The sequence below is a fragment of the Phycodurus eques genome, chromosome 21, assembly GCF_024500275.1.
Source record: "Phycodurus eques isolate BA_2022a chromosome 21, UOR_Pequ_1.1, whole genome shotgun sequence".
NCBI lineage: Eukaryota > Metazoa > Chordata > Actinopteri > Syngnathiformes > Syngnathidae > Phycodurus > Phycodurus eques.
In genome coordinates this window covers 13,923,777-13,941,502 of record NC_084545.1, presented here as the reverse complement: position 1 = coordinate 13,941,502, position 17,726 = coordinate 13,923,777, and the positions used below count along the sequence as shown (strand labels likewise).

Sequence of the window (17,726 nt, the reverse complement as noted above, 5' to 3'; positions counted from 1 at the left end):
ATCTTCTTACCTGTCAGCATCACGTCTGGCCTTGCAGTTTTGTCCAATTGCAGGCATCTCAACCTTTGCTCGTGCAGTATTTTGAATTCCTTTAAAAGTTGTTTCAGGGGGACAGGCTTAACGTAAAGCAACTGCCTTTTTATCCTCATGAGTGTAAAGTTGTTGTTGTTTTGTGCCTGGGCTTTCGTGAAGCTGAAGGAGCAAAGACTCATAGTGGTGTGGTAAACAACAGTACCACATCTCGAGACAGTATCTGTCAGTTGCTGTGCATTTTAAACGGTTATCTTTTTAGCACTGCATTCGTTTATAACATGGTCTCTATGTGTGGTTACCACAACAGAAAAAGTACAATACATTTGATTTTTAAGGACACGCTCTCAATACAAGTTTACCGTCGCGTTGACGTTCCGTGACCTGATTGGCTACATTTCCCTAGCGTGACGCTTATTTGTGACGTTTCATCACACCATTGAGCCAATCCTTTTATAAGGCGGGATCTATGTTTGCTACCCGGAAATATTCGGTGTCGTCTGTCAGGATTACAGAAGAATTCCTCGTACACATTGAATTTACCTTTTACACCGTGAAATGGGTAAATATTTACCTTCTGTCTCTCGGAAACGAGGTGTTTTTTTTATTTTATTATTTTTATTAAATCCAATACGTAATCTGCTCCAGAACGCCCTGCTTGTTTTGAATTGCATAAATGTATGTACGTGCCGACAACATCGACCTTTTGTCAGTACTGTCAAATTTAGTATTGTCGTCATTTGTTATATTTGCCCCCCGAGATTAATGAGACCACCACGAGAATGCTAGCATTGAGTGCAATGTGATGCTAGCATTGAGTGCAATGTGATGCTGCACCGTAAACTTGCACAATATTTGTCACACTCCTCCGGTAATCAATGCCAGGGATCAAAGTCTCCGACATGGCGATTCAAGGCTAAATTGATTTTATTGATTTTGGACTATTCACTTCATCATTTCTCATCCCAATCATCACTCCTCTATACTCTTATCCGACCTGCGATTATAGCTGCTTTTTTTTTTTTTTTTTTTTTTTTTTTTTTTTTTTTTTTTTCGCCAGTGGCTTTGAATGCGCTGCTTTCACATAAACTAATCCCCTCTGTGATTATCTAATAATGCTCTCTTCCTTATTATCAAAATGGAGCAGATTTAAGGGTTTTCAAGACTGATGGGTGCCAAACAAAAAATAAAAAATTAAACCAGGAGACAAAGCAATTTTAAGGAGAGCGTGGAATGCGACTCAGATGAAAACACACGCCTCTGGAGCTTAACGTTTAGGGTCTCTCAATGTATTTTGTTGTTGTTTGTGTCCAATGAGTGTGTCATTCAAGTAAAATTGCATTGTAATCTTAATCTGGGGTCATGATGGGTTTTTACCAGAAATGAAAACATGTCATGGGATATATATCCACATATATGTTCCTACAGGGCATAGTTTATATTATATATCTTACTGTTATGTGTAATAATGTAGTTGGGCCGTTGATTTGATTCACTCTAACAATCAAATGTTTACGTCAGGTTTACATAGATTTGGACTACTCGGGAGTCTACATTCACCAATAATGTGAATATAATGTAAAACATGACATTACTTTTTTACACAGTGCAAAACATGTACATCGCGAGGGCACACATACATGTACATCTCAATAAATTTAGAATAGTGTCAAGCTTAATTTAGTTAGGTAGTTCAATTCAAAATGTAAAAGTCATTATAATAATGCTCTACTGCTGTTTGCTGCCAGGTTGGCATGACAAAAGAACGTGTTCTCCATTGCCTTACCGGGATAAAGAGAGGTTAAAAATAAATGATGGCTTCAGTGACGACAAGCAAACGAGCTCAACTACGGCGTAAGCCACGATGGAGTGAACGTGTGCAGTTTTGAGAGCGATACACACAGTAGATAGCGATTACGTCTCCAAAGAAGAGGTCAAACTTTCTTCCTATAAGATCGACTCTTACGTTGTCACTCCCAGTTGTACTTTCTTAAAAGTCTGGCAGGATTGTTAATGAGCAGGTTAACCTACTAATGTTGTCTGCACTTTAATTTAAAAAAATAAAAATAAAAAAATACTACCGCTGGTAGCTATTGTATAGCATACAGTAGTCATTTTGTGCATTGGTCCATGGCCTATTGTAAAGCTATTTGACATCAACATTTTATTTAATATTAATTATTCTTAATTAATTACTTTAAGAACTCTGCGATGTTCATGCAGCAACCTGTTTCTGCACTTTTCTGCACTGCCAATTTAAAATATTGTCGAACTTTTTCAATAAAGAGATGGAAATTAACATGTTATTTTTTATCTGATTAATCAAAAAAACATTCAACCGATTCATCGATTATTAAAATGATTGTTAATTGCCGCCCTACATTATAATTTACAGCAAACAAAAACCCCAAATTCCCCATCTCTAGGAATTAGAATATTACCTAACAAACAATCAAGAAACAATTGAAATAATTTTTAATGTAGAATTTAGGGAGAAATGTTTTCTTTTGAAAAGGATTTTACCAAGTGTTTAATGAATCTATATACTGTATGAGTACTGAAATACATTGAATTTTCTGCCATTTATTGAGATGTACCTGTAATTTAGATGTACCTTTACCTTCCAAGCATAGTAGATTAAGTAAAGCATAAAACATTTTTTGCATGTCAAATGTTATGTTGTAACTAATGTATATTCTCTTGGTGTCCAGATGTTAATGTTGGCCGTACCCCATGGCTCAAAGGAGTCTTGGGTGATTAGAGAAAGAGAGGAGACTTGATCGAGCATTAGTGTGTGAATACACAGACATGCCTCGAAGACCCCTCTGTGCATTTGCACACATTCATTTTTCATGAAACCCACTCATAACAATTAGTCTGGTTACCGCCTGGGTAATCTTAGCATCTGCGCAATGCATTTGGTCGGCCGTATGACATGACTCTTTTAAAAGTTTTGAGTTTGATGTCCTCATTCGTTTTCATAGCGAGGACATTAGCAGCTCTTGGCTAATAGGGCCACGAGCCTTCCTGGCCAAAGAAGAGGAATAAAGGGGGTGCGGTGGGGGGGAGGCCATGACAGTCCAAAGTGCTCAGGAAAATAAGTTTGATTTGCTCAAGCTTACATACACATTAATTTACATGAGAAATAGAAGTTGGAAAATTGGAAACCAGCACACTTATTTGCTTCATCTATTTTTCGGTGTCAATATTTTACACTAACGACGATGGCCAATGCCCCTTTTTCCATTGCAGGTTACTCTACTTGCTTCAGTTTGGAATGGTCAGTTTTCCACTTTGAATAAGTACCCTGTCAGTAGTCACAGGAAACTGTAAAAGCCATGCCATGCAGCGTAGCATGGCACACTAACAAACAACAAAAATGGAGAAGGGTCCAGAATGGAGCCAGATTGATTATAAACCGGGGAGATTATCGGCGCCGGTATTCGGCATTTTGACGCATATCGGTATGGGCCTTATTTTTTAATATAGTTCTTGTTGTTGTTTGTTTGTTTGTTTTTAAATCCCACAGCTGATCGGTGATCAATTCAGAACTGGGTTACTGGACTTTTAGTTAGATTTTTTTAAAAGAGGAGTTCTGTTGCCTAAACCTGTTGCAAATCTGAAAAGCTGTTCAAGAAAAAGAAAATGCTCAAAAGCATTTAAACAAAGTGTTGGAGTTTGTACTATTCAGAATTTTGATGCCAATATTTTCCCTTTATTGCAAATGAATATCTGCTCCAAATATCGGTTATCGGCCTCCCTTACTACTAATAATCGGTATCTGGATGGGCCGTGAAAAAAACATATCAGTCTGTCTCTTAATTTGTGAAGCAAAATGGAATTGCCTTTTTAGCATCCCCCAGTTTCCTTTAACCCCCTGCTCTTAACACCCCCATCCCGTCCCAAGACACCAAAGGTCAAGAAGAAAGTGATGTCTTCCTCTGCCTATAGGGTACTCCCTGGATGCCTTGCATCTCACTATGGCAGATATGCTCCAGGAATGTTCTTTATTGTGACCGTCAGTCTCAAGGTCAGCTCCTATCTGTCGCCCCCCCCCCATTTTCTTCCTCTTCAGCCATCTTTGCCTCCAGTTTTTTTCTTTCACTGTATCAGTAAACAGTAACACCCCACCACAGCTGGGGGTTTCATGATGCCTTGTCTGACGTATCTGTCTTTTTAATCAGTCCTTTTGCCGCTCCATATTTCTTGTGGGTGATTGAAGCAGACTTTTTAGAGGACTGGGGCAGCTGGGAGGCTTCTGTGTGCGTTTTGTTGCCTGGCATCTGCCTTCGTCACACCGGTCATAGCCCTATTTAGCTCGGAGCAATATTGCACTGTGTTCCCGCTGTGGATTGGAGATTGTTGTTTTTGTCAGTCAGCCATGCCATTCAGCTTTGAGTATCTGCACTCATCTTTTGTCTGAACAGCATGCACACGGGAAGAAACAACTCTCATCCGACCTGAATCACAATAAACTAAATACTTTTAAAAAGGTTTTATCATATCCCTGCTAGAATTTCTTTTTTTTTTTGTCCTGTTTCGCATTCCTGACTTTTTCCACGTAGCCTTGTGACTCTGCAAACGATGGTGTTTTGTGTCTGCATTGATTGGTTGCCTGGCTGACCCGCAAGAGAATTATTAAGTAAGTCGACCACATGTATGTGTGATTTTGTACTAGTGAGCTTCCACTTCTTTTTGTGCAACTGCTATACAATATGGCTCGGACGCCCTGTACTCCAAAACGGTATGTGACATTTGACTATTACACAAGAAGCATGGATTTTTAGATGTCCACAGTATAAGCCCTGTAAATTCAAATGCTTAATTTTTATAGGCACTCCAGCATTGACTGAAGTGTCTGCTCGTTATATATCTGGCAAGTGCTGCAAGTCTGAAAGGAAACTGTCAATAGTAATCCCCAGCTATTGATATGGCAGTGGGCCGGAGATGTAACTTGGCCCCCCGACTCTGCGCTATCCCTCAAATCCCACTACATCATAATTACATTAATATTGACAGACTCTTGACAATAGTCACATTACTATTGATAGGTAGCTGTCAATACAGTGTTTTCACAAATAAAACATATTCATTCATAACTTGTAAACTGCTCGATAAAAGGCTTTGAAAAGAGTATTGGACCCGGCTAGGTTTACTCCTCCTAGCAGTGCTGTTGTTGATACTGTGGTGGGGATTTTCAGCACCTGGCTATGTGTGTTTGTGCATCTACGTGTGTGTGTGTGCATGCGCGCACATGCGTGGCGACGGATTGATAGATTACGTTATCGCCGTATTAGCGCTCCCCATGGATCAAGGCTACTCTTGACAAACATACTGTAAATAGTCCAGACACACACGCCACATAATCTGCACTTTTTTCACATGAAGGCAAAACTTTAAGATTAAGTTAAACAAATGAAGCCTGTTTATTGGTTGAACACACTTTGAGGCTACTTTTTTTAATCCAAACTCCTCTTCCGTCACAGGCGAGGTTCTAGTCACTAAACATGGCAGCCTTTTAAATTCACCTCAATGAATTTGTCACACCTGCTTACTTAACACAAATTTCCCCCCCCCCCCCCCCCCCCCCATTTGCCATTTTGTATTGCTAATTCTGACTTCGTTGGATAGTAAATCTTCCATCCATTGAAACATCATGAATACACGGATGGGACCCAACCATTGCTACACATTACATTAGATCTTTCTTTTTTTTTCTTTCTTCCACCTCTGAGCCTTCTAAAGTGACCATCATCTCCCTCTCTTTCTGTCAAAACTGCCATATTTACCCCACTGAAATATCAAAAGCCTCATGACAAATCCTGTTCAGCGAGACACAAAAGCCACTGTCAAAAAGCGCCTCTCTCTCGCTCACTCTGTCACTCTTTTACTCTGTCTCTTCTTGTGTTAGTTAGTCGCCCACATCCTAAGCGTTTCAGTTGAGGAAAGGCCAGATAAAAACTGGGGAACCGAGAGCGCTTTGCGGCACAAAATGGCCCAGACGTCACAATGGCGCGATCCCATATGGAGTTGACTCCGGGGAGAGGAAGATTGTTCCACATTTGGCAGATGTTTACGGTGTACCAGAGACTGTGCCGTTAGCCTAATCTCTCGTGATGTGATTTGTATACACACTGCTATCTCCAGAGGTTGCAGGCACCAGGAGCCCCGGGCTTCGCCGTGTGTGTTTCTTGGATTGTGTGTGTTTATACACTGGAGAGAGACGAAGACCCCTCCCTACCCGTTCCTTTGGATTGCACAGCTCAAAGGTTGCATTAAGGATGGGTTTTATATGTGAAAAGTGATTTCCCTCTGTATGTATGAGGAGAAAATAGCCCACCAAACAAGATGGCCTTCACTTCAAGGGCCCCGATCCTCCTGACAACCAAGTTGTTCCGTACTTGTTTGACTCTGTAGGTACTTTCCTAAGTGTTGCTTATTAAATAGATCTGTTGTTGTGGTGCTGCTGGTTTGATAATGACATCAAGTCATGTAAAGTTTTCTCCACTCAATTAGTTGGCAACTTTGAATAGTCACTTAGGTATGTTGCGTATCCACAACTAAAGAAAGCCTCTTTGAGCTCTCTGTTAAAATGTTAAGTTGTGAAAAAAGATTGACATTTGTTGTGTTTTCTAGCAGGTATGGAAAAGGAGGACATCCAGGTAGGAGGATCTCTCACAGAAACCACTTCTGACCCACTGATCCCCGTCCTGCGCATCACCCAGCTGGATGCTCTCGAGCTCGACTCAGCCCTGGAGCAGCTGCTGTGGACCCAGTTCTCCCATTGCTTCCAGAATTTCCACCCAGGCCTTCTCACGCCTCTGGAACCTGAACTGAAGGCTTTGCTCCAGCTGCTCCTGTGGAGGTTTACGCTGTATCCTGACAGTACCACAGTTGGTCAGTCTTTACTGAGCCTACGCTACCACAACACCCTATCCTCATCTAACCGCTACAAGCCTCTGTCCCAGAGGCAGAAGTTGGCTCTGGTTCTGCTAAAAGTAGGTCCTCGTTGGCTTCACGAGCGATCCCATAACCTCCGACTGTGCCTTGGGTTGACTTCAGGAGGCCCAGTTTCTGAAGGTTACAAAAAGACCCTCCGCAATTCCCTGACTCTAATTTCCGGAGTTGCCCGTCTTGCAAGCCTTGTCAATTTTCTTGTGTTCCTCAGGAAAGGTCACCACCCAGTCCTGGCTGAAAGAATCATTAGAGCGCAAGCAGTTTTTAGCAAGCCAAACGTGACCCGGGACATTACATACCAATATATGAATCGTGAGCTGCTGTGGCACGGCTTTGCGGAGTTCCTCATTTTCCTTTTACCACTCATCAACACAAAGAAACTTAAGGCTACCATATATTCCATTGTGTTCGGGGGGGACAGATGTGGTGTGGACGGTGCACAGGATAAAGGGGGCGCGTGGCAAGAATGCACGCTGTGTGGCGAGTGGCCGACCATGCCTCATAAAGTTGGTTGTCCGCATGTTTTCTGCTACTACTGTATCAAAAGTCATAGTATTGCAAACAGTTGCATCACCTGTCCCAAATGTGGGGCAGAGGCAACACAACTGGAGCCTGTCAAAATAAAGGTGTTTGCCAGGCATTAGATGGAAGCAAATGTGAACGTGGCACCTCTGAAAATTGCGCCCAATGATGAACCAGACTTGTGGAAGTCCACAATTCTCTTCCTGATATCTTGGCTGATTGCTGTTAACATTCCCAAGTTACACAAAGAAGCAGTGTGTTTCAGGCGTGGAAAATTTCAAATACATCCACGTGTGTGTCTCTTATTTAAATGCTGTCAATGAACATACCAAAGAAATGACATTATCATTTGGGTTTTCCCAAATTGTTTAAAGGTATAGTAATCCTACTGTGAACTACTGACTTTGAAGAACGTAATGACCAATTGCCTAAAGAAAATAATAATAATAATTCTCTCATTATTCTTGCATTTAACCAGTAGAAATAATTTTGGTGATCCTAATTGATGTGAGACAAGAACGGTTTAGTCTGATTTAATGTCAGACGAGGGGGTAAAAAAAAGCTCAGGTGTCTTTTTATATACTATATGTAAACATGTGGTTTCAACTGTGTATAGATGGATACCGTAAATAGTATTAAGGATTCATTAATATCTTAAAGTGAGCGAGCAGGATGTAATGATTTTTGACCCTCCTTTTGATTCACAACTGTGTTTGAGTTCACGTTTTTATTATGTCTGTGTTTTTTTTTCTAAATACGTTAATGGTCAATGGTTAATGTATGCGCACGCATTGACAGTCCTCCGTTTCTCAGGCTGGACTTCGGACTGAACTATTTGCCTTTGATGCGCTGGACAGACTAGCGAGAACCCCACAGAGCATATTTGTAATAAAAGAATGTGTTGATTTATGCTCTAAATTCTCTTGGAGTCTGTATATGTGTGTGTTTGTTGAAATGGGAATATTTGTTCTGATGAAAAATGCAGAAAGTCAGCTGAATAAATAATGGGAGGAATTCCTGATGCCTCTCATCATGGCCAAATTAGCATTTGTTGTGTATTTTGTTCCTAAATTGTATTTCAACATCATTAAAATTGATTTGGGGCCTCCACTTGGGTGTTTATTCGGTTAAGTGGAGGAGGGAGATGAGGGAAAGTTATAACAATCATCACACTTCTCTCTAGACAGGCCTGGTCGTTCTAGCTCCCATTATCCATTTTCACAGCACCCCGACATCCTCGAGATCAAGGGGGCGGCCGGGGGCTTGGATTGACTCACACACTTGACAGCTAGCCTCTCTTCTCCCTTGGCCCTTCTCTCTTTTGCTTGCCTTTCTATCTCTTCCCCACTCGTAATCTCCAGGGCCCTTGCCCCCATAAGACTGTCGTAAACTGTACCAAACCTTGGCAGTCGTCTTCTTCCTTGCAGGCGAATTACTCTCTAATCCCTGTAATGAGTCCAAAGATGCTTATTTATGCTGGAGTTAACCTCCACCAAGTGAGCCCAGCCCCGGGCGAAACGAACCCCAGCTGCGTGAAGCCTTTCCTGGCTGACGAGAGGAGGGTGTTGGTTAGGGAGGGGGGCGGAACTCTACCGCCCAAGTCTCCCTCCACCCCCCTTCCTCCCATTTTCCACTCTGATCACTGGGATTTAATTACTGATTGCTGAAATCGTCAACCGTTGCTGTAACGAACAGAATCCTACCGTAGGAAGTTATCTCATATCAATGTGATCTAATGAGAATAAAGTGGGCTAATGCACAAAAAGTACAGCTACCTTTACAATTTAACTACTTTCATAAATACAAAGACGTGAGCAATCCGAACCCGTCATTCTAGTTAATATACTTATTTTTAAAAAAATCGGTCATCAGATCTACCCTCTCCAATGAAACACAAACCAAAACAAGCATCTCTCTAGCTCAAAAACTGTTTAGCTATTCCTTTTTTATTTAGATTTTCCTTGCTTTTGCTATGCACGGACGGAGATTACTGATGATAAAGAGGAAAAGTCAGATATTGACGATATACTGACAGCAGAAATTAATGCTGAAAAAGAAAGTCGTTACACGGTCACGCATCGTCAAAGTTGAGTGGGAAAACACAATTTGCTGTTTTTAACTTTTGATACACTTAATGTTTGCGGGAAAATATGATGCATGAAGATGGCACACCTAGTACTCCCCGCTACCACAAGATCCCCATCCCGTAGGCGTCTGTCGCTCATCAACAATTTATTGTTTTTACGTAGCAGGGTTAGCATCTTTTTACACTTAGTTTTGGGACAAATGTTTAAAATCAAAATGTACGGAGACGACACGTTATGGCAAGCTTTCTCAACATTTAACAGGCGCACGAGCGTTTACTTTACAGACGCCGAAAAGCTACAACTTCATAGTCTTAAATTGTGACTGCCCAAATTTGGATATTTCAGACCACTTCTAACTTGAGAAAACATCTTGCAGTAAGCTGCAGATGTTTCTATTGTTGTTTTGGCAGTGCATCTGGCAACATTAGCCCTAGTTTATGGTCAAATATCACAGTAAAACATGCTTCTTTGTGGATATGTGTAATTCTGTAATCTTAATCTCTCTATCTCTCTATCTCTCACACACACACACATACAATATCAATAAGTCTGGTCAGTATATAGCTTCTTCATTCAGTCATTTAAGTGAATAAAGCATATCATGTTTCTGTAGGGCCCAATGCATGTGTTGTTGGTTTTTGGGGCAGTTAAAAGTTGAAATGGCGGCAGGTGTGTGTGGACTCCCATATATTATTAGTCTTTTATTATATTTGACGTTCATGCTGTGATTTAAAAACAAAAAAAAAACAGCTACTCACCAGTTACTCTTTACTAGAGTAGGTTTTTTCACTGAGTACTTTATTTCTCTTACTCGAGTAAATATTTGGAAGATTTTTTCATTTTTACTTGGGTCATATTAATCTAAAGTAACAGTACTCTTAGTTGAGTACAATATTTGGCTACTCTTGCCACTTCTGGATATCTCGACTGAGATGTGTAAAATTTGATTTTGATTCGTCGTAATTCCAGTTCAAGATATATTTAATTCACCTCCATTCAAGATTTCTACATGTCCTTTTTCAGATATCTTGAATGAATGAAATGAATTTGCCGATATCTGTAACTGGAATTATGACTCGTCAGAATCAAATTGTTAATATCTCAAACTGCAGTGACAGATATCTACAATTTGTTATATACGTTGCAGATATCTGTAATTCATTAGCAGATAATGTAGATAAAATGATGTTGGTGAAAAAGATGAACATGTTACCTAAAACTCTACAGTAAATCAAGGTTTCATGTTGGTGGCAGTTTGATCTTGGAGCAGATTATTCCATATAAAATATTCCACTCTGATGTCTTATTGGATTTTTAGGAGAATGAGCATATCGATGTGAGGCTTACAAATGTAGATGAATAGTTTGTACAAGGTGTGTCAAAGGCTGGTATCACAAAAGCTAGAGTACATTTCATATTCACATTACATGTTTTTCCCTTCCAAGTTATCCCCCTGGAGTCTAATGCATTTTCTCAGCCTTCTGTTCGACACCTTCGTGCACTCCTGGAACTATTCCACCACAGCTCCGTCGCCACGACCATTTTGATGTTGTCCACGTTTTCAAAAAGGTCCCCTTGATGACCCATTTTTGAGTTCGGGAAAGAAGTTGCTCCAGCATGGCGATGTTCTGCTTGGCCAGGAACTGTCAGCTGCTCAAGGCATTGTAAGCAGGTGTTTTGTCCTCCTCTTCTCATGCACTGAAGGGAGCAAATTCCGCAGGCTCTACATGTGCTGGTTGGCCGGAGGACTCAACTAATTTGAGTTTGAAATATATCAGTTGTGACACCAGTCCTGGACCTTTCTGACATACCCGGGATGTAAAACCATCATCAAGTGGAAATTCCTGCCCCCCATCAGGGACATTTTGACTAATGAAGCCTGTGGTAATGCACATAAAGTCCAAGACAGGAGCAGCTGGTTGTCAATATTTTATGCACTACATTACATTCATGTACTTCGAGTCCCAGAAAGAGAGATGAGGGATGCATATATGATCACCGTTAATGCCACCGGGACACGTCATTGTCTTAACATTCCACGAGACTTACACCATAAACCTTTTACGCAGATATTATTCTACAACTCTTAATAGAGGTCCCCCAGTCCCTAGGAAAGATAAAGACGATGGACTATATTAAAGTCTGTTAATTGAGTGAGAGCATGGATTGAATTAGCCACGTGTTGGAAAAAGGCTCTGGTGGACTTAGGTAGGTAGCGAAGGCCGCATTAAGCCTATCTGTCTTTGGATCTTTTCCAATTCACAGGCTCCGTGTGGAGAAGCAAAGGAGGAAGAAGCTCCCATTCCCAGCGGCTATGCAAAGCAATCTGCACATTCACACGTAGCCATTTAGGGAGCAAATTGGCCATGTGCCCCCACTGACGAAGGTTTTAAGAGAAAGCGAATTATAGGGCATTGAAGCCCTAACTAGATCTCCTTCTTTGATGAGCCTCTTTATCCGCCGCTACCTCATCTCCATTTCTTTCATGTGAGTCATTGATTTTCCTGATTAAATCGTTTTTAAAGACAGAAAAGAATCTCCTTCTTTAATAATGGGTACTTGTACTGTATACTGTATTTTTTGTAGATTTGAAGTTAAAGATTGTACTTCATTCAAAAGTATATCATAAGCACAGCAATTATTGCAATACAAATGAAACCCTTATATTCAAAGTCATTATTTGTCTGCACTTCAGAGAGTTTTTGACACCTGTATAGTTTTTATTTTATTTTTTTAATTTATTTATCTTGTGGCTTGTCTAAAATGTCAATAAAAGTGCTGTATCGCTCATGTTTCATCTGCTCAATAAAAGACAAGCCAGAAATAAAACGGCAAAACATTCCTCCGAGGTAGTTCAATCCAAGTTGTGCTCGAGAGTTCAGGGCTTGGAGAGTTCTCTGCGCACCTGCCGGGCTTTGGATACCACCGGGCCCAATTATCGTAGTCTTCTTCCTCCTCTTAAGCACCTCTTCAGTCTAACAGGTCAGGGGGACAATCAATCACACCCAAAATAAGGAAGTCATTTGCTGCGCTTCCATCTTGTGTTTGCATCTCTGACCTTGAGGAAGAAGCATCATATTTGGCATGTACTTATAGAATTTGGACTACCCTAGAATTAGGTACATGTTCCTATGCTGTAAATTAGATATACAGCATGCTGTGGATTGGATATCCACAACATTTATAAGGAAACTAAATGCCTTGGAACATCCGATAGAACCGTTTGATGTTTTCTTTGGGGACCCACTGGGTGCAGTGGATAGGCGATGTCAAATATTGTGGCTTGTAAAAGTCTGACAACGTCAGATGAAAAGTAATGTTTGATCATGTGTTAACACCACAGTTAGGATCTGGCAGCTCGAGGCGTTAAAACACAAGTCAAGTTCAAAGATGAGCACTGTTTGAGTTCAAGTGAGGACTTTGGTGCGTGTTTGGAAGCGATAGAGATAATATTGACATCGATTCTTGATTGTTTTGTCTCGTTTTTATTTATGCATTTATTTTGACTCCAAAAAGTAAACAAGAGAAATGCTCCCGATGTCAAAGTTGAAAATATGACATTTTAAACTACATAATAAAATGTGTTTTTCTCATTTGTTCTGAAGGTCCTCCTGTAATTCCGATTTAAATTTACAGTCTTTACCTGATTTACAGTCTACAGTCTAGTCTTTTGAAGTTAGTAGAAAATTGTACGAAACATAAAGCATTATAACTAGTGCAATACTGACTTTTTTATATATGGATTTTTAAACTTTTTTTTTTTTTACACCTTTGCAATCACAACTATATGATTGTAGATTTTATGTGGTATAATTTGTGTTTAGCACAATGTGTCTGAGGCGTTTATGACATAAAACTAAAAACGACTCGTATATCTTTTTGTCCCCTTTGCTCAAAACCAGAAATAAAAAAAAGATGAAAAACTTTTCCCGACCGTTCCTGTTATTGGATGAGTTAGGACTGAAGTAGTGAGGGGATAGGAAGAACAACCAGAGGGCATCGTGGGGATTATACACAGGTGCACTGCAGTCCGCCTAAGGTCACATCTGTTTGTGTTTTAGGGCAGTGTTTCCCCAGGCTCTGAGTCAAGGCGCCCATTTAGAAAAATCTCACGGCACACCACGTAACAGGAATGGCAAAAAGAGCATGAATGCTGATATCTCCTCACAAACTGAATTAGTGGGAAATCTGGGCCTCCTTAATTGAAGACAAAGCTAATATACTCGCAGGAAGTCATGACTTATTCTGTTGTATGAAAGGTAAAAGGTGGATGCACAGGTTCATTGTACTGTCTGCCAACTAATTGAAGAGCATTTAATTGTACTGCCTTGTCACTACAGTACCGTATATACGTTGCTCGCAGAGATAGATAAAGATAGCAGCAGCTAAATGAGCAATAATCTGGGTGCATACTTATCGTGTCATGTGCAATAAACTTTGTCAAAAGATAAACTGTCTGACATTGGGGTTTTTTCACCCTGGTTCAAATAAAATTTGCCAAAGTTTAGGCACTTTTGACATCTTGAGTTTGAGTTAAGAAATTAAGTTATTACTTACTTAAGTGGAGATCTTGAATTAATTGCTCGAGTATAACATTTTTTTGCAAAAAAATAAATAAAAAATACGTGCAATATTTGGGGGTACGTAATATACATATATAATATTTACCAAAATCTGTCACATTGTATAGATGTTTAATGGTTAGTAGGTTTGTGAAACAGGTGTACTTTTACTTTCTACTTGTGCTACATGTGACCCACCAAAACCACTTGGAGTCCTAAATGAGCAAACACAACTGTGGTCTACATGGGTTGCCCAGGTGGAACCCACATAAGAACCATTCAGATACCAGTTCAAGCCAATATAGGCAAACACACGTGGTACACACCTGGTTCCCACGTAAAATTCCCCACTTGGAACCCACCTAAGACCCAGTCAAAAACCCACGCAAGCCCATGTGAGCTTACACAGGTGTGCACCGAGCAGAACCCAGGAGCAAAACCAGATGGAACCCATGCCCATATGCCCATGTGAAACCCCACACGGGGCCCAGATGGAACTGTTAGCTGGGTTCCAGATGTCCCAGTGAATTTCCTGTGACTTAAGGCACCAGCTGAGCTCTTTGAAACTCCTGATAAGCTCTGCAAATGTGATTGAACCGCTATTTGTTCAGGAATGTGGTGCACGTCTCAGAATTCCTTTTTGCCCTCAAAGAGATATAAAGGAAGGCATGTGTTTGTCTGGAGCACCAGCATACCTGACTTAACCTTCATATAATCACATGCACTTTCAACTATGGTGAAAGAACAATGTTTGATTCGATGAGTGGTTCCATGAGTAAAAAGAAAGCTTGCAAATACATTTGCTTGTGTATCAAATCAACTGTCCCTATTGAAATGAATTCAAGTGCCATTAATTCGTTCAAGCCCCCAATTAAACACAGCCGATTTGTTGTTTGTTGTTGTTTTAATAAAGAAAAATATCACTGTAATAAAAATGAGGGCCAGAGCATACCATAGAGAACATCCTAACCAACTGCATCACTGTGTGGTACGGAGCCTGCAACGCATCCTGCCGCAAGACTCTCCATCGCATAGCGAGGACAGCTGAAACGATCGTCAGAACCTCTCTTGCCTCCCTGCAGGACATTTACAGCACCCGCCTCACCCGCAAAGCCCTCGGCATTGCGGGGGATGCCACACATCCGTCACACGGCTTCTTCAGTCTGCTGCCATCAGGCAGGAGACTGCAGAGTCTGCGGGCCAGGACCAGCCGACTCAAAGACAGTTTTACTCATCAGGCTGTCAGGAATCTGAACACTGCCCCCTCTACCTCTTCTGTCCTCTGCCCACCTGAACTCAATTGTTATTTGTAGCACTGCGGGCCCTTCAGTACCGTAATTTCAATCCTCTCTATGTGTTGCACATATTGAAGAATTGAGAATAAAAGCATCTTGACCTTGACCTTAAATACTGTGACAAGGAAGTGAAGTGAGCGCTGTAGCAGCCTTTTTTCTTGTTGTTTTTCCGCCGTCATTGTGGTGTAGCAGCCCGGTCATTATCATACACTGACTAACATCATCTGCGACTGACTGGCGACCAGTTCAGGGTGTAGTCCGCCTTTCGCCCGAAGTCAGCTGGGATAGGCTCCAGCGTCCCGCGACCCAAAACCAGGATAAGCGGTGTTGAAAACGGATGGATGGATGCATGACTAACATCATCTGGCGGTCCAGATAGACCGTAATTGACGACAGGCCAATCATGGCCCGCGCGGCACTCGTTGCCAATCTCTGGGCTGGTGAGTGAAATCGGGAACAGGGAGTCAGCCAGGCGGGCAGGTGTGAGAGTCTCTCTCATCCTTCTTATTAGTGTTATCAGTTTGAATTTGTGTATTTGTCTGTTGTATCTGTGATATATACATAAATCTGAAAAATGTGATGTTCATCTGGATTCAGCCCCCTGTTAGACCTAAATACAATCCAGCGCAGTCATTTGCCTTCAGAAGTCTCGTCCTAAGTAAATGGCCCACCTGTGTAACTTACTCTCAGTATAAATATACCTGTTTTGTGAAGGCCCCGGAAGAATAGAAAAGCACTTCTTGATCCATTCATTCTTTAAAACTCTCTTTTCTGAGTCAACGTCCGAACTTTGAAACGGGCCATGTCTCCGGTGTCTCCGCCGTCAAATCCTTTCCGCAAATCTCACCAGAAAAAAAAACGAACAAACGAAGACGTGTCAGTCACCGGTAAACAATTTTGACCGATTGACCGTGAGTCCACATGAGACCCTCGTTTGCGCCAGGCGGAACTAGAGACTATCCCAGCTGACTACGGGCGCGAGGCGGGGTACACAGTGGCCTGGTCGCAAGTCAATCGCAGGGCAGTTATTCAGTCATTCATTCAGCAATATGTTTGTTAATGTGTTTACAGTCTGCAATGTTGTCGAGGTGCTCTCTTTCATCGTGAGATACTGTATATTTCTAATATCTTGGTTACATAATTTCACTACTAAAGGTAACGAACGACTTTCTCAATGAAAACGTTGAGGTTATTTTTTTTCTATATGTAAATGCAGATGCAGGTAGCGGACCTTTTTCGAGGATGCAGTTGACCTATGGTGCTAGGAAGTTTCGATACAATGCAAAAAAAAAAAAGAAAAACCTAAATAGATAACATAACATACTGTATGTACAGTATGTAGCAAAGAGTCGTCAGCTGTTTTTATTGTCAGTTACAAACGAGCCAAACGTTTGATGTCATCGCCCCAAACTGACACTGTGGACTCACTGTTGAGTCTTATGTTCTCTGTGCCAAGCTGCAGGAGTGTTCTCTAGCCACAAAGCCACACAGCATTTATGCACGTCCACAGTATGCGGGAGAACGCCGCGCTCTACCTCAAAGTCAAATTTAAAAAAGGCATGCTATAAAAGGGAGCATATCAGCAATTCAGAACACATTTTCTATCAGACAGAAGATATATTGCTGACTAAGTATTGTCAGATGTTGGCAAATTCCACATATTTTTCATATCCGGCTCCTTGAAACGCGGGGGCCGGCGCTTCAAGACTCAAAGCACATCATCAACAAAGATGCTGCCTGACCTCGGGAGCAGAAATGCAGCAAATTTCCATTCTGTTTTTTCCCCCAAATAGTTTCACCAATATAAATGCAATATCACAGGCTATAAATCATTTAGGAATTCATTCGAGAAAACACATTTATTTGTGGGCGGTGTGCTCATCAATAAAGGTGGCTCCCGCACAAAGTTTTATTTATATATTCATGCATTCAATAGATTCAGTTATTCATTTATTCACTCATTCACAAGGCCCAACGCATAAGCCCCCATGTGTGTGTTTACGGCTCTGTATGTGTGTGTGCGCGCGTGTTGACCTGCGGTGTAACTGTACTATGCTGCGGGCTAGTGCACTTCCCCAGGGGGCTCTCATCTTTTACTGAGCCCTGACAGAAGACGGAGGCTGGGAGAGGGGGTCCGCTGCATTAAAAAGCCTTTACCTAGCTCTGATTTATCACCCTCAGCCTCACACACGCACACACACGTTCACACACCCGCTAACCTCACACCGTCTCACCATTCCTCGCCGCAGCTCAGCTCTACAACACTCTATCAA

The 17,726-nt window shown here is 41.3% G+C and overlaps 1 protein-coding gene across 3 annotated transcripts; it reads left to right on the top strand.

Moving 5' to 3' along the window:
• The first annotated feature begins 511 nt into the window (after positions 1–511).
• pex2 (peroxisomal biogenesis factor 2) lies at positions 512–8,540 on the top strand. Of its 3 annotated transcripts, XM_061666535.1 has the most exons (3): positions 529–592; positions 4,596–4,672; positions 6,670–8,540. In XM_061666535.1, exon 3 carries the CDS (start codon positions 6,672–6,674, stop codon positions 7,629–7,631), a length of 960 nt encoding a protein of 319 aa, XP_061522519.1. In that variant the 5' UTR covers positions 529–592; positions 4,596–4,672; positions 6,670–6,671; the 3' UTR covers positions 7,632–8,540. The 3 variants fall into 3 exon arrangements, with proteins under 3 accessions (XP_061522517.1, XP_061522518.1, XP_061522519.1); XM_061666533.1 differs by lacking the exon at positions 4,596–4,672 and having other exon boundaries at positions 512–592; positions 6,667–8,540; XM_061666534.1 differs by lacking the exon at positions 4,596–4,672 and having other exon boundaries at positions 519–592.
• Positions 8,541–17,726: the final 9,186 nt, after the last annotated feature.